Raw genomic sequence first — 26,819 nt, forward strand, 5'->3', positions numbered from 1 at the left:
TTCAGCAAAGCCCTCAGCAGATGTGAGCAAGTCACAGAGGAGGGCAGGAAGACACAATTTACTTCCTTACAAATCCGTAAGTATCTTATTTAAGCCTAGTCCTGAATAAACCAGGTGCAATCATATTTCTAGTTGCAAGGATCACAGCATCACGAATCCTTAATGTAGTTCAGAAACTCAAAGCCTGACTCTTCTTCCCTCCTCCTCAAGTGGTTTTTAGTTTTTACCTTTAGGAACAAGAGAGAGTCACATTTTAAGGGTGCATTTACAGATTTCTCTTGGTTGTTCTCCACATCATTTAGTGCTGGGATGCTTGCAGGACCTAGATGCGTGCAAAACACTGCAAACTGAAGTTTTCAACGTATAACAAGTTCAGAGAAGTTCTCTAATACACATGAAAAGGCTCACGACATTCAGTCTCAGCAGAATCATTTGGAAGCTATCAAAACCCTTTAGTTCGTTCAGATATAAATCTCTACCCAGTTCACAATGTAAAAATACAGACACTGGATTACCACTGAACACAAACATGGTTTAAGTGCCAGTATCCTCAAATTTAATTATTCCATGGAATCCAATAATGAATCATTTTGTGGGGGGTTTGATTAAATTCAAGCCACAAACTCATTAATGTCATGACGACAGAAGAAAAACGTCAATACATTTTTCACTACATATTGGGGGTGGAGGGGGGAAGATATGAATTTGATATATTAAAAATACAGCAATATATTAAAGTTTCAAAATTCAGGATGATTAAACCACTGCTCAACAGATCCTTTATAAAGAACTACCAGGAAATGGTCTCTTCTGAGGCATGAAAACTACAGAGGCTGCTTTAAGAGATGTACTTTCAACAAGAACTGCTCCCTACTTATCTGCAAATGTAATCAACCGAAAGAATTTCAGATTGAGTAGAAAGAATAAAGACTACTCAGCTGCTTAAAACAGCATCAGATACTTTTTTCCCCAAAGGTGTGCTTTGTGCAAAGGAAGAAAGCTTCGCATGAAAAAAGCATAAACGCTTCATTTATCAGAACAAAGCCGTTCCTCAGGTTCTCATAAAGTTCTTTGTAACTTTCGCTTATTTTCAGCGTTAAGTGAACTTTGTTCCTCATTGCTTTCACCCTGGAAACAAAATACGCACATAAAAAGCACAGAAAGTTACAATCCACCACAGATTTGTAACCACAGCCTAAATTAGATGAAAGTGAAACTGAGCAGAAAGAGGATGCTTCCACTGTATGTCTTAATGCTCGATTCATTACTTCTCTATGCCAGATGAACACCAAACCCAGCAGTTTTGGAGACTAAGCCATCAGAGACGTTAAGAAGGCTCGCATGTTACTGACGTGCCGCTAACCTTCCAAGTGAAGGTTTTGGGGGCCTGAGGAGGAAAGATGCCGACCCTATAGCCTCAACGGGAACCAGAGGCGCCATCAGGGCGCTCCAGTGAAGTCTGAGCCAGCGGGAGAAGCCTGGGGCCGACCCTGAGAACGCATTTTTCGTGCCGAAGCTCCGAGCAGAACGCCTCCTTCCCGCCCTCAGCGAGGGCTGCGCAGAGCCCGCGCGGCGGCCGAGAAGCGCGCACCCGGCCCGACGCACTGCAGGCCGAGCACCGCCGCCGCGGATGGCCCCGGCCCTTTCCGAACGCGGCGCAATGAGGAGAGCCGCGAAGGGCCGGCAGGCCAGGCCGGGCCAGGCCGTGCTTTGTTCGGGCCCGGCGGAGGCCGCACGGCCCGGCCCGGATGCAGTACCAGCAGGCGGCGGGCGGGGGCGCCAGGCTCTGGGACGGTCTGTGGGGCAGTCAACGAGGCCGCGCACCGGCCGGGCCAGGCCTGCCGCTCCCGCATGCGCGCTGACGCCGCACACCGATCCCTCTCCCCCGCCCCCCTGCCCGCGGCCGCTCCTAACGGTCGCTTCCCCCCCACCCCCCTTCTCCTTCGCAGAGCGGCGACCGCCGCCTCCGGTTCCCAACATGGCGGCGGGCCGGGGGCGGCCGCAGCGCTGCTCCTACCTGAGGGCCGAGGGCAGCGGGAAGGGAGAGCGGCGGCGGCGCCTCCCGTTCGCTGATGGGCCCAGCGGCGGGGAGGGACGGACGGAGGGACTGTGGGGAGGAGGGAAGGAGGGAGGGAGGCGGCTGCGGTCGCCCCGCGCACGTCTCGCCGCGCTCGCGAGAGCACGCCCGCCCGCTGCCCGCCCGCTCACGTGCCCGGCGGTGGCCGCCCCGCTCCGCGCCGTGCGCCTCCGCTGCGTTTGGCTCGGCGACGGCCGCCCGCCCCGCTTCGCTCCGCGCCTCTCCGCCCCGCCCTCCGCGTGTGGATGTGGCCGGGAGGTGAGAGGAGGAGGAGGAGGCCGGCCCGCGTCTCGCGAGAGGCAGTGCCGCTTACCGAGCTCTCGCGAGAGGGGCGCCGCAGCGCGCCGCGCCTGCCGCCCGCCGGGACCCCGCTCATTGTCCGCGCACGCCCGCGGGGCACGATGGGAGTGCGCGCGGGGCGGTGCCCGCCGGAGCCCGCCGGTTTCCCGCCCCCCCCCTTCCCTCCCCTCATCCCCCCTCCCCCCGGCGTAGACTGAGGGAAGCAGCGGGAGGGGAGAGGGTCGCGGGTTCGCGGCTGCCGTCAGCCTCCGCCGCGCCTCCTGCCCGCGCAGCTCCGCTAGTCTGGAGCGGTGCGAGAGAACAAGGAGAAAGGCAGTCGTAGGGTCGGTGGCGTCTGATTTTCCCTCCCTCAGGTAAATCCAGCTCCCCGCCCCGGAGGAGGGAAGCCGCCTCAAGTAGAAACAGGGCTCCCCTCAGGTCGTGCGCCAGCTCCTGCCTCTCCGTGGCTGGAGGGGAGGAGGAAGGCATAGCCCCCGCCAAGCGCTGTAACACGCGTTGGCCCCAAGAAATACGCGTCCTGGCTTCCACTTGGCTTTTCTAACCCCCGAAGAGGTATTCGCAATAGGGCAGACAGTCGCAGTCCCCGCAGCTCCCTAGGCGGGGCTGCTGGCAGCTAGCGCGGCCGTGCTCGGTGAGCCTGAGCCTAAGGGCTGGTCTCAGCGCAGCGAAAGGTGTCAGCGCCTCTAAGCCGGTTAAAACAATGGGCGCTCCGTGCCTGCTGGGCTCGGTGGAAGATTCTGGTAAAACGCCTACAGCTTCTGCCTTTTCCTCCGAGCCAACATCGCCACCTTCTGCTGTGCGAGGGAAGTTCGCAGCTGGGTTGAAATCGCTTCGTCTCCTGACCGAGAACGGTCAGCCGGGCAAATAGTAATTGCGCTTTGAAATAAGTTCGTTGTCGGTGTCTGTCTTTCTGGTTTAATTTTGTGGCTAAAGAAGCAGTCTCTCCGTCTTGGAAGCTGCTGTCTTCCAGCAGCCCCGCAAAGGTGCGGGTATCTCCAGGGGGAAAGAAGAATCTGCCTTTGGAATTCATCACAGGCTGCTTCCCACCCCCACCCCGTCTCTGTATGTGGCTGCAGAGAACAATGAAACAATAACGCAGAAGGTATTTGACAAGAAACCAGGGGGTTGGTACAAAATAGGTGTTGAAATAACAGAGAACAATCACAAGAAATTCAAGCTCGGGATAAAGAACAATTAAGTGCTCAAAACCAAACGCGTAAATCTAAGTTAACAATACCTCTGTGCTCCAGTAAAGGCAGAGCAAAGCAAAGCACCTCGGTGAAACATAAAGCAATTGAGCCACTTCTGCCCGGTGTAAGTCATATATAGATTGAAAAATGTATGAATCATAGAGTCACAGAATCAACCAGGTTGAAAGAGACCTCCAAGATCATCCAGTCCAACCTAGCACCCAGCCCTATCCAGTCAACTAGACCATGGCACCAAGTGCCTCATCCAGGCTTTTCTTGAAGACCACCAGGCACAGTGACTCCACCACCTCCCTGGGCAGCCCATTCCAATGCCAATCACTCTCTCTGCCAACAACTTCCTCCTAACATCCAGCCTAGACTTTCTATGGCACAACTTGAGACTGTGTCCCCTTGTTCTGTTGCTGGTTGCCTGGGAGAAGAGGCCACCCCCCACCTGGCTACAATGTCCCTTCAGGTAGTTGTAGGTAGCAATGAGGTCACCCCTGAGCCTCCTCTTCTCTATGGTGCTTATAAACAGCATCATAAATTATGTTGGCACTCCCTGAGTACAGAAGTGGGTCCTGCTCCATTTCCCTTCATTTCAGCAACTGTACTTTGTTTCTCTTGAAACACAAGGGTTCTCCCTCCATTTCTTTTGTTGCCTTTCAGTTAAGGCAGCAAACCAGCAGCACAGTGAACCTTTCTGACCTTTATTGATTGCTACAGGAGCCACAGGGCACTGGCCCTGCTAACGCAGCTGCTGTGCTGCTGTGCCAAGCTCCAGTTCCCTAAGCCTCTGCTTGGGCTGATCACTGAACATTTATGACATTCCTGTGTTTTCCAAAAAAAAAAAGCAGTACCCTTCCAGCTGCCTGAGAGCTGTGAGGCCTCAGAAAAACTCTCATGCACTGAGCAGAGTTCTGCCACTGTTGGCAAGTTCCCTGATGGGATAATAATATCTCCCAGCAGACTGCCTCTGCCCTTCTCCTTTTTTGTTACAGCACAACCAGGCCTACAAGCCTGGGCTTCAACCTTGAGACAAATGGACTAGAACTTTATCACAGAAACAGTTTTTCAAGGAAACAAGCCAGTCAGCTTGTATTTATAGCCCACAGAGCACATGCTTTATGTGGCTGACAGTGTATATTTCTCATTTTCAGAAGTACCTGGTACTGAGGCAGAGAGCTTGCTTATTGGCAGGCAGCAGCCCGCACCAAGGGCAGCAGGCAGTCAGCTGCAGGGCACACACTACTCCCCTCCTGGGTGAGTGCTGGCGAAAAAGGAGATTGCTGGACACAATGTAAATCCATAAGGAACCTGGCCAAGAAGGCCAACAACGTCCTGCCTTGTAGCAGTAATGGTCTGGCCAGCAGGAAAAGGGCAGGGATCATTCCCCATACTCACCACAGACCTTATTTTCTTCCAGGGATCAGGACTGAATCCAGTCTTGTTCAGCATCTTTAACAACCTGGATCAAGGGATAGAGAGGACCCTCAGCCAGTTTGCTGATGATAGGAAACTGGGAAGAGTGGCTGCCATTCAGCTAGACCTGGAGTGGCTGTAGAGCTGTTTGGAGAGAAACCTCATGAAATTCAACAAGTGTAAGTAACCCACACCTAGGGAAGAAGCAACTCTATGCACCAGTACAGGTGAGGGGTTGACCTGGGGAGCAGCTCTGAGGAGTTCACCGTAACGCAGCAATGTGCCCTCATGGTGAAGGCAGCTGATGGTCTGGGGTGCATGAAGAGCATGGCCAGCAGGTTGAGGGACTTTCACCTCCCCGTCTACCCTGTCCTGGCAAAGTCCCATCTGGAGCACTGGGTCCACTTCTGAGCTCCAGTTTGAGAGATGGAACTGCTGGAGAGAATCCAGTGGAAGCTACAAAGCTGCTGAGGGGCCCAAAGCATCTCTGTGAGGAGGAAAGGCTGAGAGCCCTGGGGCTGTTGAGCCTGGAGAAGAGCAGCCCCAGAGGGGAGCTGATCAATGCTCAGCAAGAGATAAATGATGGGGGCAAAAGGACGGGGTCAGACCCTTGTCAGTGGTGCCCAGGGACAGGACAAGGGGCAATGGGCACAAACTGGTACCCAGGAGGGTCCATCTGAACAGGAGAAGGAACTTGTTTGGTGTGAGGGTGCTGGAGGCCTGAAGCAGGCTGCCAAGAGAGGTTGTGGAGGTCTCCTTGTTTGGAGGGCTTCCAGCTTCCCCTGGCCATTGTGATCCTGGGCAAGCTGCTGTGGATGCCCTGCTTTAAACAGAGGAGTTAGACTGGATGACCTCGAGGTTCCTTACAACCTTACCATTATGTGATAATGCAATTTATGCATTAATCACCTCATCTCCTTCCAAGTGCCAGAGGAAAAGAAACCTATCCTGGCAGCAGAGGCCATAGGGGAGGGCATCTACCTGTGGCAAGAATGCACCAGCCACCCAGTGCCACATTCCTGCCTCTCCAATGGCCACTAGACAAGAACACAACCTGCTGTACACCATGACTTTATGATAGAATGAAAACCAAAACGAGACAGTTTCAAATATAACTAAGTTTAATAGAAGTAATAATAGCAGCAAGAGGGGATTAACAATTCTCTGTGTAACTCCTGTTACACCTTCCCCTCAAGCCACCCCAATACCTCCATTTACTACACCCAGATCCTAAACAATTCTCCAGCAGTCTTATTTAAACGGGGGAAGTTTGCATCTTCTCAAGTCTCTTTCAAATGAGGAACTTCAAAGCAGCACCAACAGGTTGTTCTTTTTCTTCTGACAAGTACTGCTGCTCCAGCAAGCCCCCATCTGCAGTGAAACACACAAACCATTTCCTTTTAATTAAAAACCACACAAACCCACTTAACAGGAGCATCTCTAAAGACCTCAAGTTCAACACTGAGCACTTAATTAGCTGACCTTCATTTGTATACACAAGATGCAGCATCAAGCAAAATGCCTGCCACACAATTTCTTCATTGTTTTCTGACTCTGCAGTGTCTGCATCCAGTCTAAGATTAACTCCACCATGCCGGAGTTATTCCACTCTCAGGCGTGCAGAGTGCTGCCAAAACCTGGCACCATCCAGCACTAAGACAGCACTGGTGGTGCCAGGAGCAGCTTGGCAGCACATTTCTCTCCCAGCAGCATAACACTACCACAGGCACTGAGCAGCAATGTGTAGCTGACTACTGCTGGGTGAAACAGAACTTAGTAGGAGGTTGTGAAAGGATGCCTGAAGTACATCTCTTTGGTGGTGTGGGCCTGGCTTCCAACACCTTCTCTCATCAGGGCTTCCTGCAGCAATGGGAAGCACTGCATGCTTCTCTAGAAAAGCCAGGTTATTTCCATTCCACAGCACCAGAAGCTGGCCAAGCAGCCCATTCACAAGCCTGCAGAGGCCATTTAGTTTACTCAGCACGGCAGAAGTTTTTTGCCCATCTCCCCTGGTTGGCTCGAGGTGAGATCTCACTCACATAGCTCAGATGGCTCTCCCTGTGCCTCACATGCAGGCTATTCACTGACATCTCCCCTCCACAGATGAAGGTTTTCTTAACCAAAGGCAACAGAGGGCTGCATCTTCCAGACAGCTTTGCCACCAGGACCTCCAAGTTAGAGCCATCCCTTTGCACTCGCTTGAGCCGTGGTATCAGCTGGGAGCCCTGAAGAGAACACAAAAGAATCATCTCAACCATTCAATTAATTAAATCTGTATTAACAGAGCTCAACTGCTGGGATTGTGGCTTGCAGAAGGGGAAGAAAAAATTAAAACCAAATAGCGGGCTGAGAAATTGCTTCTAAACAGCACAGCCTGAACAAATCACCACTCGGTCCCTCGGCCTCACGGCTTATCAGCCAGCGCGGGCCGCCACGCACGACCGCCCTTCAGCCGCTCATCACAACTAAGGAAGGCGAAACGCTTCACCTTTTCCATCGCCAAAGCCCCAGGACGGGGCGAGGCATCCCAGGCTTCCAGCCCTCGTGGCAGAACGGCCCACGGCAGGAGACAGAGTGCCCCTCACCCCACGGCGGCCGGGCCGAGAGAATGCCGATGCCTCCGCAGCCCCTCACGGCGGCAGGGGACGGGATGAATCCCGGCGCCGAGCCTCCCTTCACCCCATGGCGGCAAGGGCCAACCCGCGTCTCCACCTCCCCTCACGGCGGCAGGGGACGAGGGGAGTCCGGGCCGCTCACCTCACGGCGGCCACAGCGGGAGAAGGTCGGGGCCGCGGCCCCCGCCGGCCGTCCCGGCGGCCATCCCGGCCCCAGGCCAACCGCTCTCGCTGCCGCGAGAGCCGAAAGGAAGAATTGCTCCCTGCGCCGCCCAGGTGGTTCTGCAGGCGCCGCCCGCTCGCCTCGGCCGCTCCCCCGGGGCGGGCCCGGCGCGGCGCGGCGCAGCTCGGGGGGCGGAGGCGGCCCCAGCAAGGCCGGGCGGGTCCTGCGGGTGAGGGTGAGCCGAGGAGTGCCCTATGAAGGAAGGAAAGGCAGCGGGGACGGCCCGGCCCTGCCCGCTTCTCCGTGTGTGGAGAAGTTACTAGACCAGTGATTAGGTTGTACCTCAGCACGCAGTGCAGGCAGGAGCAAAGCCAGGCTGTCACCATGCCCAGTCCCCAGCCGCCGCAGGCAGCTAGGGCTGTAGAGGCGCCCGTCAGCAGCGCCCGGCTAATGCTCGGCAGGCGGCCCGGGAGGCACAGGCGGCAGCGCCGGGCAAGGGCAGCGGGGCTGGCTGGCACAGCGAGTCAGCACAGCTTGTCCTGCAGCCGCTTACCGGCTTTTGTTCCCTGCTTCTGCTCCAGGCTCTCACTCCGTGGCACAGATGCCTCTGAGCCACAGCCGGATAGATGCAGAAGGATCAAGGTATTGGAGCTGCAGAAGAGCAGGAGGCGCAGGGCAGGCAGGGAGTTCTGGAAGAGTGTGGGCAGCAGGACAAGAGAGATTCTTCTGCCCCTGTGCTCAGCACTGCTCAGGCCACCCCTTGAGTGCTGTGCTCAGTTCTGGACTCCTCAATTCAAGAGAGATGTTGAGGTGCTGGAAGGTGTTGAGAGAAGGGCAGCAAGGCTGGGGAGGGGCCTGGAGCACAGCCCTGTGAGGAGAGGCTGAAGGAGCTGGGGGTGTGCAGCCTGCAGCAGAGGAGGCTCAGGGCAGAGCTCATTGCTGCCTGCAGCTGCCTGCAGGAAGGCTGTAGCCAGGTGGGGTTGGGCTCTGGTGCCAGGCAAGCAGCAACAGAACAAGGGGACACAGCCTCAAGCTGTGCCAGGGCAGGTCTAGGCTGGCTGTGAGGAGGAAGCTCCTGGCAGAGAGAGTGATTGGCATTGGAATGGGCTGCCCAGGGAGGTGGTGGAGTCGCCGTGCCTGGAGGTGTTGAAGCCAAGCCTGGCTGGGGCACTTAGTGCCATGGTCTGGTTGATTGGCCAGGGCTGGGTGCTAGGTTGGGCTGGACGAGCTTGGAGGTCTCTTCCAACCTGCTTGATTCTATGATTCTCCATCACCGGGAGCTTTGGAGCTGAGGATAACATCAAAGCATAGCTCTGGCTATTGCAGGGTCTCCAGACGCTGGCCTGTCTGATCCTGGGCTTGTGACACGTAGTTTTGAAGCACTGCAGCCTCATGCTACTGCAGGTCCCATGAGCAGATGAGCCGTGCCGGCAGAGAGTGGTTCACGCCCTGATTTAACCCATCCTGCTCATTTACAAGGGCAAAATCTCTCCACTGTGACCCCTCCTTTATTCTGCAACCCCGCGTTCACACGGCAGGGGTTACACAGACTCCTGGAGCCTGCCGAGCTGCTTTGAACACAAGCTGCAGGACAGCGCTGGGATGCAGGGAGTTCAAGGGACACTGTGTCTACACTAGAGGAGCTCTTCTGAGGGCTGGCTGTGCTTTTGTTGTGTGCTTGCTGATATCTCTGATCTGGCTGGAAGCAAAGCGTCTCAGTCCCTTCAGTCCCCAGCATGGCACTTGCAGGAGAACAGAAGGCTGTGTTTAGCTTCCATCAAGCTAGGAGGAGCAACAGGCCAAGCAGGGATCTCGGTATCAAAGACATTCGCTGACATCAGCTGTGGGCTGGGACAGAGGGAAGGCCAACACAGTTGGTCTTGCTGTGCTCCCCAGCTTCAATCCAAGATCGCAGCTGCACTGCCTGCATGTGGCACTTTGAACCAGAGGTCTTCCCACCACAGCTCCTTACAGCTGGCACTGCATACGTCCATGATGAGAAGGAGAATTAGCCCTCAGCACCCGAGGAGAGACCCAAGGCAGAACTCTCCAGCCTCAAAATAAACTGCTTTTGTAGCCAGATAATTGAACTGAAGAGGGAAATATTAACCAAATTAACGATTTTGGTTAGAGCTGATAATCTGGCATCATTGTGGCTGGACTTGTGTGAGAGTCTGATCCTCTCTCTTGTTAATCAACAAAGATAAAGATTGCATCGTCCCTCCTTAATCAACAAAGATTGATTGCATCATCTCTCCTTAATCTTGTTACTTCTGGGACTCAGACTCAGTGCTTGGCCCAAAAGCTCAGAGATGCAAATCAACAGACAATACCTTTGAAACTCCTAGACCTCACCCTGGCTGGACTGCCCAGGAAGCCTCCATCTTATCTCAGCTACCCCCAAGGGATGTGTATGCAGGGTGTGGACAGGTGTAGCCGAGAGAGGGCGGAGGCCCTCCCCCTGGCAACGCCGGACCCCTGCGAATGTGTGAGAATGCACAGGAAGATGCCCTGGGGGGCTGCAGCTGGAGTCTGAGCAGAAAACTGTATAAAAAGGCAGGAGAAATGCCTGCCAAAGTGTGGCATTCCCAGCGGACCACCATTCCCACTGGACCACGAGTGGCATTCCCATCAGACCACCCGTGGTATTCCCACCGCACCACCACTGCCATTCCCACCAGACCACCAGTGGTATCCCCACCAGACCAAGAGTGGCACCTCCATCGGACCACCAGTGACATCTCCACCGGACCACCGAGGGCAGACCATCACCAGACCACCAGAACTGCACACCACCTGGAGAAACTCGGACAAACTCCACAGATCATCCCTGGGCCACGCACCCATCTCTCTCTCTCCCCTTCATCTGTGACTGAGGGTAATATGATCACAGCCTTTTCCCCTTTCCTGCTCCTTCTTCTCTTCTCCATCGATCTCTTTATCTTTCTCTCTCCCCCTTCTCCCCTCTCTCATTCTGTTCTGATCTTTCTCTCTCCCCCTTCTCCCCTCTCTCATTCTGTTCTGATCTTTCTCTCTCCCCCTTCTCCCCTCTCTCATTCTGTTCTGATCTTTCTCTCTCCCCCTTCTCCCCTCTCTCCTTCCGTTTTGCCCAACCTTATCCTTTAATAGTTTCATGGTGATATATGGTCTCGTTTGCACCTTAATTTCACAACACGGAATCCATAAGAACTGGTCTTGCTCCTCTGGACAGAGATACTGTTAATCCCTGCTCCTCTGGACCTTGACAACTTGACGATCTGAAAGGTCCCTTCCAAGCAAAATGGGTCTCTGATTCTGGGATTCTCACCCTCTCAAAGCAAGGATAGAGGCTTTTCTGTTAAGAGACACTTCTCTTACAGAATGTCAGGGGCTGGAAAGGACCTCCAAAGCTCATCCAGTCCAACCCCCCTGCCAGAGCAGGAGTGATATTTGCCCTCCTCTGATCCCCAGACACCTCTTCTGTCTGCCATGACTTACTGAAGAAAGTAGAGAGTGGTCTGGCAATGCCCTGTGCCAGCTCCCTCAGCACCAGCGGGTGCATGTCATCAGGATCCATGGATTTAGGGATGTGTAGATTACTCAACTGTTCCTTAACCCAGTCCTCATCAACCGGGGAAGTCTCCTTTGTCATGCTTTCCTCTGGTGCCCCAGCTGTCAGGGGCTCCTGAGGACAATCTCCAGCAGCACAGGTGGAGAAAAGGGAGGCAATTATTAACTCTGCCTTCTTTGTGTTCTCTGTCACCAGGGCATCCTCATTCAGCAGAGGACCTACGCTGCCTCTAACATGAGCTTTTCCTGCCATGATAACAGAAGCCTTTTCTGTTATCTTAGCCCCTGACTTGTTAAACTGGGGTATTTCTGGGCTTTCCATCCATCCCACCTGTCTCTACAGAGGGAATCCTGCCATTCCCACTTCCCAGCTAACATCACAAGATGGCATCACAGCCTTAAAAGCTGAGCTGGCTTTGCCGATGCTTGGAGATCTTTCCCAAACCCTGGGGTGCCCAACCCTAGAAGCAGCTGTGGACTTGCCCCCACCTGCTGAGCTTCTCCACCAGCTCCCAGCCCCTGACACTTGCCTTTAATCACAGCTCTTTCATGCCAAGGCTGAGTTTTGACCCAAGCTATCAGGGACCAAATGCTGCAGCCGTCCCTCTCGCAACGTGAGCCATTTAATGGCTCTGATTTAAGGTGGTTATAGTTCTGACAATTGATGGCATGCAGAGCACTTCAATCTTGACCTGCCACACCTCCAGCCCTTCCAGGGCCTCCTCTGCCCTTGAGGAGGACACTGCTAATCAGACCAAGCAATGAAGTAGTTTGAGACAGGGCTAGAGGGAGCCAAGGGCAAGGTGTGAGTGAAGTGCCCACGACTCATTTTGCTGCAGAGTGCTGTCACAGTTGGAACTGTCTTTTGTTTGACTGGGAATGATTTGGGAGAGCAGTGTCCAGCCTTCAGTAATTTATAGCTTTGAAGTAATTGTGGAAGAAGACAAAATTTGCTCTTCTTAGGTATATCTAAGAAAAAAAATAAAGCTTATTTTGAGTTGGTGCAGCGCTGTGTGTTGTGCCTTCTGTTACCTCCTCTCTCATGGGGGTGCAGCTTGCCCTCAGTTTTGTGCCCATCCATGATGTGACACACAGCCAACATCCATGGCTTACCTTGGCCACATTGGTGAGGAAGCTCCATCCCCTCAGGGAAATACATCATCAGTGGCCTCAGCTCACATGGGACTGTGCTTCCCTGGGTGCTGCCATCAAAGCAGGCAATGCTTTGCTCAGGTCAGGCTACCAGAGCTGTGCTTACACGTTGAGTAGCTGAGTTTTGCAGAGGGTTAAATGCAGCTTGGATCAGCCCCAAGGGACCAACAGCTCTTAATGGCCCTGACTAACCTCACCTGACAGCCCTCCGCCAGGAGCCCTATTTAAGCTCAGCTGTGGAGCTTTGCCACTCCTATGAATGATGCTAAAAGGGTGCCTGGGTTCATTCCTGTCTCTGGTGCTGCCCCTGGATGGATTGTTTGGCTCCTGGAAGGACCCTCAGACATATTGTGACTGTTTCTGGCTGTACTTCTAGATGAGCTTTGGACCCATATTGTAGCTCTGCTTCCAGCCTTGTCCTTGGCTCATCTCCTCTGGCTCCTATGTAATCTCTGGACCTGGGTTGCTGGAAGCAGGACATGGAACTGCTGATGGATGCTGTAAACCAGTACCTGGCTGTGCTCAGACCTGGTGGGACTCTTGCCTGCTGGTGAGGATGGTATCTGTGCTGGGAGCAGCTTGGCTCCCCTTTCCTTAGGGAGCAGCTGGCTCTTCCTGCTGTCTGTTGGGCCCATCCTCTTGTTGCTGCAGATTAAATACAAGCCCTGTGAAGCTCTGCACTGATGCTGCTCCTCTGCGGAGCCAGGACAGGTCCCAGTGGGCAGAGGGCACTGTGCTGTTGTGCCTTTCAGTGGCTGTGTCAGGAGATGAAGCTGCAGGGTGAACAAGAGGCTTGCTGTTGCTGCGTGTGCAGGGGGGCTCCAGGCTTTCTCCACCTGTTGCTCCCTGCAAGAAACAGCCACGATCTCCTTCCCCAGCCACGGGCCCTGCAGCCTCCCACCAGGGCTCAGTATTTGACTGTCTTGCGAGATGGGTGGCTGTGCTCAGTCCTGGGGTGACAGCTCTCCTGGGCACAGCTGCTGGAGGGTGGCAGTGGGGCAGGCTGTGCTGCTGAGCTGTGGCTGATGAGTCCCTCTGGGCAGTACAGCAAAATGCTGCTCAGGCTGTCTGCTTCTCTGCGGAGCGAGGCACAGCCTTCCCTGGCCCAGAGCACAGAGCCATCAGAACAGCTTACACAAACCCAGCTCAGCCTACCCGAGGCATTCCATGAGCAGGGCCACTCAGCATCAGCTGGGCAGGAGCAGGAGAGCCTGGACTGCCCTTTTGCCCCTCTCCCCAGGCCTGCCTGGGTTCCATTTCCCCATCAGAGCCTGGGGCTCGCTCTTGTTTCAGACATGCTTGGGCAGCACAGGGAGCCTGCGTGGTTCCCTCTGTTCACATCTGAAATTGCTGCAGAGCAGTTTCCTTTTGACTATGGCAGAACCCTGAAGCTCTGTTCCCTTCTCCTCCCAACCCTTCTGTCCTGCTGAGCCCTTTTCTGTCCCAGTCTCCTTGCTTGGTGTCCCCTCCCCTTCCTGGTTCCCATTTTTCCCCCCTCTTTCCTCTTCAGTGCTCCCATCCAGCCTGACTTTGAACACTTCTAGGCTTGGAGCCTCCACAGCTTCTCTGACCAACCTGTCCCAATGTCTGTTTCCAGCAAAGAAGAAACTCTGTGAGGCAAGTAGCAAATTCTGAGACTGAGTATGTGGGGAAGAACTGGAGGTAGGCCAACATGAGCATGCAAGTGGGCTGCTCTGGATCTGTAATTACTCTGAGGCACAAGAGCAGAATAAACCTTCCTTATTCCAAGGGCCATTTTGCTGGTGCTGGGAGGCTTGGCTGAGACAGCTGTAGGCTGTGCTGCCATCCAGAGAGACCTGGGCAGATAGAGCTGGGCACAGAGGAACCAAATGAAGTTCAACAAGGACAAGTGCAGAGTCCTGCACCTGGGGAGGGAGAATAAACTCCACCAGGACAGGCTGAGAAGTGATCTGCTGGAGAGCAGCCCCAAGGAGAGGGACCTGGGGGTCCTGATGGATAACATCCATGGCACAGCAATGTGCCCTTGTGGCCAAGAAGGCCAATGGGATCCTGGGGTGTATTAGGAGAAGTGAGTCCAGCAGAGCAAGGGAGGTTCTCCTGCCCCTCTGCTCTGCTCTGCTGAGACCTCATCTTGAATACTGCCTTCAGTTTTGGGCTCCCCAGTTGAAGAGGAACAGGGACCTGCTGGAGAGAGTCCAACAGAGGGCTAGGAGGATGATGAGGGGACTGGAGGGCATGGCTGATGAGGAGAGGCTGAGGGACCTGGGGCTGCTTAGTCTGGAGAAAAGAAGACTTGGTGAGGATTTGGTAAATGTTTATAACTATCTGAGGGCTGGGGGTCAGGAGGGGGGACACAGGCTCTGCTCACTGCTCCCTGGGATAGGACAAGCAGCAATGGGTGTAAGCTGCAGCACAGGAGGTTCCAGCTCAGCACAAGGGGGAACTTCTTTACTGTAAGGGTCCCAGAGCCCTGGCACAGGCTGCCCAGAGAGGTTGTGGAGTCTCCTTCTCTGGAGCCTTCCCAGGCCTGTCTGGATGTGTTCCTCTGTGATCTGTGTTAGATAGCATTGTCCTGCTCTGGCAGGGGGGGGTTGGCCTTGATGATCTCCTTGGGTCCCTTCCAACCCCTAACATCCTGTGAGCCTGTGCACTGTGAGGTCTTGTGAAGCCTGACCCAAATCCCAGGGGAGTTTGGGCCAGTGCAGGGTGGTCTTAGCATGGTCCATGTACCCTGGGGTCTGGTGGTAATTGGGGATGAGTGGATGCCCCAAGAAAAGCAAAGCCCAGCATTTCAGAGGAGAGCTAACTAGAAACAGCTTTATCCCATTTGAAGAAAGAAATAAAAGAGAGAAAGAAAAAAAACCCAACCTCCTCCTTAATTAGGACACCAACCCTCAGATAGGCTTTTTTTTTTTTCACTAAGAAAAAGCCTAAAAATACAGGGTTTTTTGCTTTGATTTCAAAGCTATTTTTTGCTCATCAGGCTGAGAGATAAAACACATTGCACTGATGATGCATCCCACAACAAGAAGATATCCCTTTCCACCCTGAAAATGCTGAAATGGTTTGTTGCAAGATTTTCAGCATAGTCCTCCCTCCTGTTTTTTTTAACCACAGATTCTTAATGTAGCTGAAATGTCCTTTTATTTCTCTTTGAAAGGAAACTCTTGATTACATTTTCCCCCCTCCCAATAGCTTTAATTAACAATTAACACAAGCCCTATGAGGAGAGGCTGAGGGAGCTGGGGGTGTGCAGCCTGGAGAAGAGGAGGCTTAGGGGTGACCTCATTGCTGTCTACAACTCGAATCATAGAATCAGGCAGGGTTGGAAGGGACCACAAGGAGCAGCCAGTGCCAACCCCCCTGCCATGCCCAGGGACACCCTACCCTAGAGCAGGCTGCACACAGCCTCAGCCAGCCTGGCCTCAAACACCTCCAGCCATGGGGCCTCAACCACCTCCCTGGGCAACCCATTCCAGCCTCTCACCACTCTCCTGCTCAACAACTTCCTCCTCACCTCCAGCCTCACTCTCCCCACCTCCACCTTTGCTCCATTCCTCCCACTCCTGCCACTCCCTCACAGCCTCAAAAGTCCCTCCCCAGCTTTTTTGGAGTCCCCTTCAGATCCTGGCAGGCCACAAGAAGGTCACCTGGGAGCCTCCTCTGCTCCAGTCTGCACAGCCCCAACTCTTTCAGTCTGTGCTCACAGCAGAGCTGCTGCAGCCCTCTCAGCATCCCAGTGGCTTTTCTCTGGACATGCTCCAGCACATCCACATCCTTCTTGTAATGGGGGCTCCAGAACTGGATACAGTTCTACCTTCTACCAGAAGGGAGGCTGTAGCCAGGTGGGGTTAGGCTCTTCCTTCAGGCAAGCAGCAACAGAAGAAGGGGACACAGTCTCAAGCTGTGGCAGGGGAGGTCTAGGCTGGATGTTAAGAGGAAGCTGTTGGCAGAGAGAGTGATTGGCATTGGAATGGGCTGCCCAGGGAGGTGCTGGAGTGGCTGTGGCTGAAGGTGTTGAAGCCAAACCTGGCTGGGGCACTTAGTGCCATGGTCTGGTTGGTTGATAGGGCTGGGTGCTAGGTTGGGCTGGATGAGCTTGGAGCTCTCTTCCAACCTGGCTGATTCTAGGAGTTGCAGTTGCTTCTTAGCTGGGTGATAAACAGCTGGACTGAATCCTCTCCACAGCCTTCCCTGCTCTGGGACTTGCAAACGAGCTCCAGCCCTAGCAAGAGTTTAGTCCTCTGCAACATTTTAGCCTTGTTTAGTCACTGGAATTTATTTTTCTTTCTTCTCCCACTTTTCTCCTCTGAGGATTAGTTTTTACCAGTGCAGCATCTCTAACAGGGAACTTCACAGTGAGTTGAGCTCACATTGATTTCTCCAGGAAGCAGCAGAATACTGATTTTTCCTCTTTTTCTCCTATGAGGAAAACAGGTAACAGCCTCAGGAAGGCAGTGGGGTTTGTAGATGGAATGGTCACCTGCTGGAGGATGGAAAAGTCTGAGGCCTGTGGGACCATCATGGAGGGGAGAGAAGGAAGCAGTATCAGGAGATGACGCTGGTGTTGCTGGTAAAGCAGAGCACAGCGTATGAAAGCAGAATGGCTTAAGCCTGAGCAAAGCAGTAGGTGAGGATCAGGGGATGGATTTGGCTGTGGTCCAGCTGAGAAAAAGGCCAGGAAGAGCTTCTAGGAGCCCTTCCATCAGGCAGAGCATATCCATTGCCTGTCATGCACAGGCTGATGCTCTTTGGAGACTGCAGCTCAGGGGGCATGGCAGAGGCACGTTCTGGGCAGCTCTGAATCTGCTGGCACAAGCTGCTGTATCTCTGCAGCAAGCCTCACCATCAGCTGGAGGGTTCCCAGGCTCATGACTGCCCTAGAGGGCCCCAGGTCCCAGCACAGAGGTGCTGCAGAGAATCCCAGTGGCCTTCCAGGGCTGGAGGATGTGACAAAGCCTTCTCAGGAGGCATCACAAAGGTGTCCAGGGCCTTCTACCTACAGTGAAGGCTCTGCCAGTGCTTCCCCCTGTCCAGAGCGATTTGTACACACCCCAAATCTTTTGGGCCAGGGGGAGGAATGCTGCAGCAGTGTGAGCAGAAGGGAAGGGCATGGTAGTAGAGGGAAGATATGAGAGTCTGCTCTTACAGCCCCTAGAACCTCTGTTTTGAGGAGCCAGGCAGGTTTGTCCAGCCTTTGCAGGCAGCCTCCAGAGAGGCAGCAGGCAGTGGGACATCCTCCTTTGCTGTAACAATGTCCCTAGTGCTTGCTGTGGCTCTCCTGCTGCTGGGTCTTCATTGCTGCTCATCCCTGTGGTCGTTTGTTGCTGTTAAGGGCTGATCTCTTCTCCCTGGAGACAAGCCCACAGCTTCAGCCTATAGCGCTGCTTGGGGTTGTTGTGGCCAAAGTGCAGAACCCTGCACTTGGCCTTGTTAAATCTCATCTCATTGGCCTCTGCCACTGGGTAGGTTTAGACTGGGTATTAGCAAACATTTTTCTCAGCAAGAGTGGTCAGGCAATGGAATGAGCTGCCCAGGGAGGTGGTGGAGTCACCAACCCTGGGTGTGTTTGGAAGTCGTTTGGCTGCGGTGGTTGGGGCTATGGTTTAGGGTGCACCTTGTGGAGTAGGGATATGGGTTGGACTTGGTGATCCTGAGGGGCTTTCCCAACTAGAATGTTTCTGTGCTTGTGGTCACTCACATCAAGGCTTTGCTGGCCAACATCAGAGCACCCAGAGCAAGGTGTTGGTGATGGAAGGTGATTTAAGGCCCATTTTTTCAGGCTCATCCCCTCTCCTTTAATTGGGCAACACCACCAAGATTTATGGTCTTCTTGCTTCCAGCTTATCATAGAATCAACCAGGTTGGAAAAGGCTTCCAAGATCATCAAGTCCAGCCCTATCCAATCAACCAGACCATGGCACTAAGTGCCTGATCCAGTCTTTGCTTCAACACCTCTAGGGATGGCAACTCCACCACCTCCCTGGGCAGCCCATTCCAATGCCAATCACTCTCTCTGACAACAACTTCCTCCTCACATCCAGCCTAGACCTGCCCTGGCACAGCTTGAGACTGTGTCCCCTTCTGGTGCTGGCTGCCTGGCACCAGAGCCCAACCCCACCTGGCTACAGCCTCCCTGCAGGCAGCTGCAGGCAGCAATGAGCTCTGCCCTGAGCCTCCTCTGCTGCAGGCTGCACCCCCCCAGCTCCCTCAGCCTCTCCTCACAGGGCTGTGCTCCAGGCCTCTCCCCAGCCTTGCTGCCCTTCTCTGGACACCTTCCAGCACCTCAACATCTCTTTTGAATTGAGGAGCCCAGAACTTATGGGAAGGGCTTTATGACCTGGCCTTGTTCTAGCTCCTAAGTCTGTGTCTGTTGCGGTGTGACAAATGCAGTGAAGAGGAGGTGGTGGTGCAGGGTACTGCTCTCAGGAGAGGCAGCAGAGGTGTGTGCTTCCTGGGAACTTCCCAAGGATCCAAAACCTTCAGCAGTCCTGGGAGGGACCATCTGCCTGCAGGGCAAGGGAGCCTGCAGGATGCTCGGAATGGAATGAGTGGGACTGCAAGTCTGTGCCTAGGGCCACTGGATCCTCGGGCAGGAGGCAGGATGGAGCTGCCCCATTGCTGCCTCCACAGTTTCCTTCCAGATCTCCATTCTCATGACCTTTTTCTTACCTAAATCCTTGTTTTGACACCTGGAAAGGCTCCTGCTTAGGTCATTCGAGGTGACTGCTTCTAGGAAGGCTCCCTGAAGACCCTGCTGCCCTCACAATCCTGGGCCAGTCACAGCTGAGCTGGTGGCACTACAAATCTGATGTTCCTTTCAAACCAGTTATGTACCTGCCACATCCCTCTGCTCTTGCTCTGGGCTTTATTCTCCTCTCTGCTTCTAAATCATCTGTGCATGGCTTCTGAGGGAAGCAGCTTGGAATTGATCACCCTTGCCACCTTACCTAATTCAATCCAAAGCTGGTATCAGACAGGAGCAAGCAAGGGAAGCCTGTTGGGAAGCCTGGGCACAGCAAACCACTCGGCTGTGATGAATGGTGTCGTTAATAACCCGTAATGAACTGCTGGAGTCATCTGGTCTTGCCAGGCTCCTGAAACGAGGCAGAGCCTGCCCTCTGCCCAGGCTGGAGCCACCAGGCTCCCACGAGGGCTGAGCTGTCCTGTGGATGCATTTCAGAGGGAGAAGAGTCATCACTGACTGACACCCACCTCAGGATCCTGACCCCAGGCTGTGCCAGCACGGCGCTGGCAGCAGCTCACCCAGAAACCTTCATGCTTTGCCCCTGGCCTGGCTGGCAGAGCCTCCCCAGAAGCAGAGATGGCCTCTCAGCTCATCACATCCCATTTACTGCTCTGGAGCCTCCAAGGGATTGATGGCCAAAGGCTTCAGATGAGTCTCTATCTTTGGATAGTGAATGAAGTGGTGTCAGGGCTGGTGGTGAAGAGAGGCTGCAAGTAGGACCCCTCTGATCCTTACAGCAGTTTGGAAGGGCTGGTGCTGATGTGGGCCTGCAAAAGTGCCTGTGTGCCACCACACCAAGTAGGTAAGGAAAAGCCAGTGGGGTAACCCTGCAGCTGCCATGCCACCCCAGGGTCCCCAATTGTCCCCTCTGGATGTATATGCACAGCAAAACTCATCTGCTCTGAACTCCAGATGGGTTGTGACTCACTTCTTGGGTTGTAAAGATGCCTTTCAGCATCTCAATGTGCAAAGTAACTGTTGCCAGCTCTGTAACAGGGCTGAGGCTGGCCAGGGATGTGATGCAGCCTGGCACTGGAGCTGCAGGGCATAGAATCATAGAAAGGTTTAGGTTGGAAGGGACCTCAAAGCTCAGCCAGTTCCAGACCCCTGCCATAGGCAGGGACACCTCCCACTACAATAAGTTGCTTAAGGCCAGGTTGGATGAGGCCTTGAGCACCTCCAGGGAGGGAGCAGCCACAACCTCCCTGGGCAACCTGTGCCAGTGTCTCACCACCCTCACTGCAAAGAACCCTTTCCTAACATTCAGTTTCAATCTCCTCTCTGCCAGTTTACACCCATTCCTCCTTGTCCTGCCATTACAAGATGTCATCAGTAGTCCTTCCCCAGATACTGGAAGGCCACTCCAGAGTCTCCTTGAAGCCTTCTCTTCTCCAGGCTGCAGAGCCCCAATTCTTGTAGCCTGTCCCCTCATAGCAGAGCTGCTGCAGCCCTCTGAGCATCTTTGTGGTCTCTGGATTTGCTCCAACAGTTTCACGTCCTTCTTGTGTTGAGGGCTCCAGAACTGCACACAGCATGCAGATCCTTAAACAATTACACCTGTTTGAGCCTAGATTTCATCTTCTGGAGCTACACTGTTATGCAAAAGGTTGTTGGGAAGGAAGGGCTGCTGGGTGAAATTCCTGGTAGGACTTTTCCCAGGGACTGGCCACAAATCCATCTGCTTCGTTGCAAGTATGGACTGCAATGCCTGGAAAACCACCTGAAAATTCAACCTAGTGAGTCTCCTGCAGCCTTTGCAGTTTGCACATTATCTAGGAGATTGACCTCTTCCATGCCATACACATGCCTGCTGCCCTCCTCCTAGGGTGAAAAGGGCAATGGAACCCTCCTGGTGACAGCAACTTAGTGAGAGCTCTGTGAACGCAGCAGGGTGAGTGGAGAGTGCTGGAAATGGGTGTGGGTGAGAATTGGAGGTGTCTGAGCACCTCGTGGCTCTCCTCTGGGTCTGCACCCAACCAAAACTACTTGCTGATACTTCAGCATGAAAAAACAACCAAAAACTAGGAGTGACCTGCTGAGGGGCAGCCCTGTGCAGCTTCACAGCAACTCATAGATGCATAGAATGGTTTGAGTTGGAAGGGACCTTAAAGCTCATCCAGTTCCAGCCCCCCTGCCATGGGCAAGGACACCTCCCACTAGCCCAGGGCACTCAAGGCATCTTGATGTTGCTTTTGGACTTAAATTGGGTGTCAGATTATGTCTCTGGGGGTAATCAGCACCAGTCAGTTTTGTTTCTGACCAAGCTCAGAACATGTTGCTATGTCTGAGCTGCCAGGGATGCTGGATGGTTCTGAAGAGGGTACAAGGTGGAGAGGTGGCTCTGGCTGAGCTTCTAGAGAAGCTGGATGGTCCTGAAGAGGGTACAAGGTGGAGAGGTGGCTCTGGCTGAGCTGCCAGGGATGCTGGATGGTCCTGAAGAGGGTACAAGGAGCAGAGGTGGCTCTGGCTGAGCTGCTAGGGATGCTGGATGGTCCTGAAGGGGGTACAAGGAGGAGAGGTGTCTCTGTCTGAGCTGCTAGGGATGCTGGATGGTCCTGAAGGGGGTACAAGGAGGAGAGGTGGCTCTGGCTAAGCTGCTAGAGAAGCTGGATGGTTCTGAAGGGGGTACAAGGAGCAGAGGTGGCTCTGGCTGAGCTGCTAGAGAAGCTGGATGGTCCTGAAGGAGGTACAAGGAGGAGAGGCAGCTCCAGCTGGACATGCTGCAGTCCTGTTCACAAACCCACATGCCATTTCCTGAGGAAACTGAATTTCTGATGGCCCAGGAGCAACAGGAAACCCATCCCTGCAGCAGTGGCACCACCTCACCTCCAGCTCCTGCCTGGGGAAGCAGCACTCCTTGAACTGAAGTAATTTGGGCCAGTTGCAAAGGCAATGAAAGGCTTTATTGACTTTATCATGACAGCAAATCTCACCGTGGTGTCAGGCTATTGATCTGGGCTTGTGCTGAGCAAGGACAAGTCTTGTATCATCCTGCCTGGTGAGAACTGAGCTGCTGCTTTTGCTGCTGCTTGGCTGCAGGACTGGCCCCACGTTTCTGCTACACTTGATAAGCTGTTGACTAAGCCAACAGTCAGTGCTGTTTCTCAGGGAATAACTCATCCTCAGCTTTCCTGATTTTCCTCTTTTGAGCAGCCCAGGGAAGGCTGAGATGCCTGTGGCAGGTGTTTGGGGATGTCAGGGACTCTGGGCTTGCAGGCAGCTCCTGAGAACTCCTGGTGGCTCCTGCCTGAGAGAGGACAGCGTGCAGGATGTGACACATGTCTGGGCAGGATGCTCAGCCCGGGGAGATCATCCCCAAATCTTCTTGTGCTCAACATTGAGCTGCTTTATGCAACCCTTGACTTCAAAGAATCATAGACTGGCTTAGGTTGGAAGGGACCTCAGAGATTATCTACTCCTCTAACCTGGCCTCGAGCATCTCCAGGAAGGAGGCATCCACAACCTCCCTGTGCAACCTATTCCAAAGTCTCATCACTCATACTGGAAGAACTTCTTCCTAAGCTCCAGCCTAGCCCTGTTCTCACTCAGCTTCAAACCATTGCCCCTTGTCCTGGCTCTAGACACCCCCATGAAAAGTCTCTCTGCAGCCTTCCTGCAGGATCCCTGCACATATTGGAAGGCAGCTCTAAGGTACCCTAGCAGTCTTCTCTCCAGGCTGAACAACTCCAGCTCCCTCAGCCTGTCCTCACAGCAGAGGTGTTCCAGCCCTTGGATCATCTTTGTGGGCTCCTCTGCTCTCACTCCAGCAGCTCTGTGTCCTTGTGCTGGGGACACCAGAGCTGGATGCAGTATCCAGGTGGGGTCTCAGCAGAGCAGAGTCAAGGGGCAGAATGCCCTCTCTCGCCCTGCTGCCCTCACTCCTCTTGGTGCAGCCCAGCACACAGCTGCCTTCTGGGCTGCATGAGGGCACTGCCAGCTCATGTGGAGCTTCTCATCAACCAACAGCCCCAAGGCTTTTTTTTCAGGGCTCCTCTCAACCCACTCTGCACTCAGGCTGGGTTTGTGCCTGGGCTTGGCCCATCCCAGGTGCAGGACCTTGCACTTTGACTTGTTGAACCTCATGCAGTTGGCAGTGTCCCACTTTTCAAGCCTGTCAGGAGCCTTCTGGGTGGATCTCTTCCCTCAGGTGCCTCCAGTGCATCACACAGCTTGGTGCCATCAGCAAACTGCTGAGGGTGCCTCGATGCCACTGTCCATGTTGCTGACAAAGGCATTAAAGAGCTCTGGACCCAGGACAGACCCTTGAGGGCCACCACTTGTCCCCGGTCTCCATTTGGACTTGGAGCTGTGGATCACAACCCTTTGAGGGTGACTATCTGGCCAGTTCTTTGTCCTCCCAGTGGTCCATCAGGAAGGTATTAAGCACAAGGAATGAAGTGCAGAGTAAATCCACCTGTGGCTGCTGCTGTCCAGGGCAGAGTGGTGCTGCTGAAGTGCTGTGGGGATCTGCACTCATTAACGCCCTGTGCTGCTAATGATGTCCAGAGAAGGGCCGTGAGGATGATCAGAGGGCTGGACCTCTTCTGCCGTGCAGACAGACTGAGAGCTGGGGCTGTTCAGTCTGGAGAGGAGAAGTCTCCTAGGAGACCTTATTGTGGCCTTGCACTGTCTGAAAGGTGATACAAGAAAGCTGGGGAGGGGCTTTTTAGGCTGTCAAGTAGTGATAGGACTGGGGGGAATGGAGCAAAACTGGAAGTGGGGAGATTCAGATTGGATGTTAGGAGTAAGTTCTTTACCATGAGCGTGGTGAGACATTGGCACAGGTTGCCCGGGGAGGTGGTGGAAGCTTCATCCCTGGAGGCCTTTAAGGCCAGGCTGGATGTGGTTCTGAGCAACCTGATCTCGTGTGAGGTGTCCCTGCCCATGGCAGGGGGGGTGAAACTGGATGATCCTTGGGATCCCTTCCAGCCCTGACAATTCTATGATTCTATGAAGTGGCTGCAAACAGAAAGCTGAAGTCTGAGGGATTAATGCTGCCTCCCCCACCCCCAAAACAGCCTGCAGTCCATCAATTACCTATCTGCTTAGCCCTTTTCTCCATCCTTTTGCAGTCTAAACAGAGCATTTTATAGTTGCTGCTAAGTGATGTGATCAACATCAATTACCTACTAAAAGAGAATCAAGTCTTGATTTAAAATTAAGTGCTGCATTTTGCCATGTTCTTTATATGTAGCCAACAGAATAATTGCAGTGACATAAAAACTAATTACACAACTCCACAATTAGGCCTCCCTCCTAGTGCTGTGATTGTCTTTAAGTACATTGATGAAAGATTACTCCCGGCCCTAAATTACTCTCTCACACCCATCTTCTCCAATACCTTTGAAAAGAAACCTCCAGCCCATCAGATCAAACAGAAGAACTCCAAATGCAGGAGGTAATGCATACAGAGCCTGTTCTCTAATCTCTTTGATGTGTTAGCAGCCTCAGACAGTGGGATTAGGCTGGTACCGCCCGAGGATGCAACACTGTGATGGATACAGCACCTCAGGGTGACTTCCCAAACCATCTGGGGCTGTCGAGGGGCCTTGAGGCTGGTCAGGGAGAGGTTTCTCTTCCTTGTGCCCCAGCCTGATGTTTGGATCCAGAGCTGCCCAACTGCAGTGTGCCCAGGTGGCCAAGGAGGCCAACAGCATCCTGACCTGGATCAGCAGTAGTGTGGCCAGCAGGACCACAGCGAGGACTGTCCCCATGTACACTGGTGAGGCTGCATCTTGAATACCAGGTTCAGTTTTGGGGACCTCAAAGCAAGAAGGACATTGAGATGCTGGAGCAGGTCCAGAGAAGGGTAACCAAGTTGGTGAAGGGTCTAGAGAACAGAGCTGGTGAGGAATAGCTGAGGGACCTGGGGGTGTTTAGTGTGGAGAACAGGAGGCTGAGGGGAGACCTCATTGCTCTCTACATATCCTTGTGAGAAGGTTAGAACCAGGTGGGGTTGGTCTCTTCTCCTGAGCAGCAAGCAATAGGGCAAGAGGAAATGAGCTCAGGTTGCACCAGGGGAGGCTTAAGTTGGACACTAGGAACAATTTCTTCCCCAAAAGGTTTGTCACAGCCTAGAAAAGGCTGCTCAGGGCAGTGGTGAAACCCCTGATGGGGTTTAACAGCTGTGTGGACATGGTTTAGCTGTGGAGTTGGCAGTGCTGTGTTAATGGTTGGACTCAATGATCTCAAAGGTCTATTCCAGCCTAAACAATTCTATGATTCAATGGTTCTGTGGCTGCTGGCTTTGGGTTTGGAGCATGAAGAGGTTTTAGTGTTGTACCTGAAAGAGCAGGCTCACCATGGCTTGAGGGAGATGCCTCCTTGCCCTGTCAGTGCTGTTCCAGATAGGAAGAGCTCAGAAGACCAGCTTTGGGGAAGATCTGGCTCATCTGCCCCACTGGAGAGACCACAGCAGGCTTTGGGCAGAGCTGGTGAGGTAGCAATGCTGCTCTGGAAGCTGAGACAACCAGGCCCCAAAGGGAGGAGGAGGAGGCTGGAGTCTGGCAATGCTTTCACAAGTCCAAAGGCCAGGAGCTAGGTCTTGCCAGGAGTAGAATCATAGAATCAACCAGGTTGGAAGAGAGCTCCAAGCTCATCCAGCCCAACCTAGCAGCCAGCCCTGGCCAATCAACCAGACCATGGCACTAAGTGCCCAGCCAGGCTTGGCTTCAACACCTCCAGGGTCTGCAACTCCACCACCTCCCTGGGCAGCCCATTCCAATGCCAATCACTCTCTCTGACAACAACTTCCTCCTAACATCCAGTCTAGACCTGCCCTGGCACAGCTTCAGGCTGTGTCCCCTTCTTCTGGTGCTGGTTGCCTAGCAGAAGAGCCCAACCCCACCTGGCTACAGCCCCCCTGCAGGGAATCATAGACAGCAATGAGCTCTGCCCTGAGCCTCCTCTGCTGCAGGCTGCACCCCCCCAGCTCCCTCAGCCTCTCCTCACAGGGCTCTGCTCCAGGCTCCCCCCCAGCCTTGCTGCCCTTCTCCAAACATCTTCCAGCACCTCAACATCTCTCTTCAATTCAGGAGCCCAGAACTGGACACAGCACTCAAGGTGTAGCCTGAGCAGTGCTGAGCCCAGGGGCACAAGAACCTCCCTTGTCCTGCTGCCCACACTGCTGCTGAGCCAACCCAGGTATCACCCAGATGCCTGAAAACCCACAAAGCCCATCAAAACTCATGAGCCTCAGTAGTTCTGTGGATCACTCATGGTGAGGTTTGCTTCCAGATTCTGGTTTTTGAGGTGTTGACATCCAACCTGCAAAGACTGAAAACATTTGACCTGCTGGAAGAGAACAGCTGAGATTTGTTTACAATCAACCTCCTGCCCTCGGGATCTTGGTGAGTACCAGCAGCAAAGCAAGGTGCATGGCTGGGTGGAACCATGGGGACATTGGCTCAGGGGGCAGAGTGAGCATGCAGCTTCTTGCTGGCCCCCTGTCATCCTTTTGGCTGTCGCTGGGCATCCTTCCCTAGATAATCAAGCATCTCCAGTTTAATCTGGGGGGCTGGCAGGGTGGGTTTTGGCCACTGCCTGGTTCGTGGTGTAGCCTGTGGGCATCCTTGTGTGCCAGCTGCTCCTCAGCCCAGCCCTGGGCAGGGAGGAGGGTTGC

The 26,819-nt window shown here is 53.8% G+C and overlaps 1 protein-coding gene, 2 long non-coding RNA genes and 1 other non-coding gene across 6 annotated transcripts in view; 1 reads left to right on the plus strand and 3 right to left on the minus strand.

Annotated features, from left to right (window-relative positions):
- MATR3 (matrin 3) overlaps positions 1–2,519 on the minus strand; it is a 30,147-nt gene extending 27,628 nt beyond the window's left edge. For 2 of the 3 annotated variants that reach the window (XM_064161485.1, XM_064161484.1), the window contains exon 1: positions 2,018–2,106. Coding sequence is in view for 1 of the 3 variants with exons in the window: in XM_064161486.1 (XP_064017556.1) it covers positions 2,391–2,453 (63 nt within the window). In the remaining 2 variants the exon portion in view is untranslated. Of the gene's footprint in view, positions 1–2,017; positions 2,107–2,390 lie in introns of those variants that run through there. The other variant, XM_064161486.1, reaches the window with a different exon arrangement.
- A 3,573-nt stretch (positions 2,520–6,092) lies between these two features.
- Positions 6,093–7,860, minus strand: LOC135185496 (uncharacterized). Its single transcript, XR_010306506.1, has 3 exons — positions 7,747–7,860; positions 7,029–7,214; positions 6,093–6,360 (listed from the first exon to the last, which is right to left on the minus strand). It is a non-coding gene; the product is annotated as an uncharacterized LOC135185496 (long non-coding RNA).
- LOC135185510 (small nucleolar RNA SNORA74) lies at positions 6,548–6,751 on the minus strand. Its single transcript, XR_010306521.1, has one exon. It is a non-coding gene; the product is annotated as a small nucleolar RNA SNORA74 (small nucleolar RNA).
- A 4,877-nt stretch (positions 7,861–12,737) lies between the features above and the next one.
- Positions 12,738–14,124, plus strand: LOC135185497 (uncharacterized). The gene is made up of 2 exons (XR_010306507.1): positions 12,738–13,018; positions 13,979–14,124. It is a non-coding gene; the product is annotated as an uncharacterized LOC135185497 (long non-coding RNA).
- The last annotated feature ends 12,695 nt before the right edge of the window (positions 14,125–26,819 follow it).

The sequence above is a fragment of the Pogoniulus pusillus genome, chromosome 22, assembly GCF_015220805.1.
Source record: "Pogoniulus pusillus isolate bPogPus1 chromosome 22, bPogPus1.pri, whole genome shotgun sequence".
Taxonomy (NCBI): Eukaryota; Metazoa; Chordata; class Aves; order Piciformes; family Lybiidae; genus Pogoniulus; species Pogoniulus pusillus.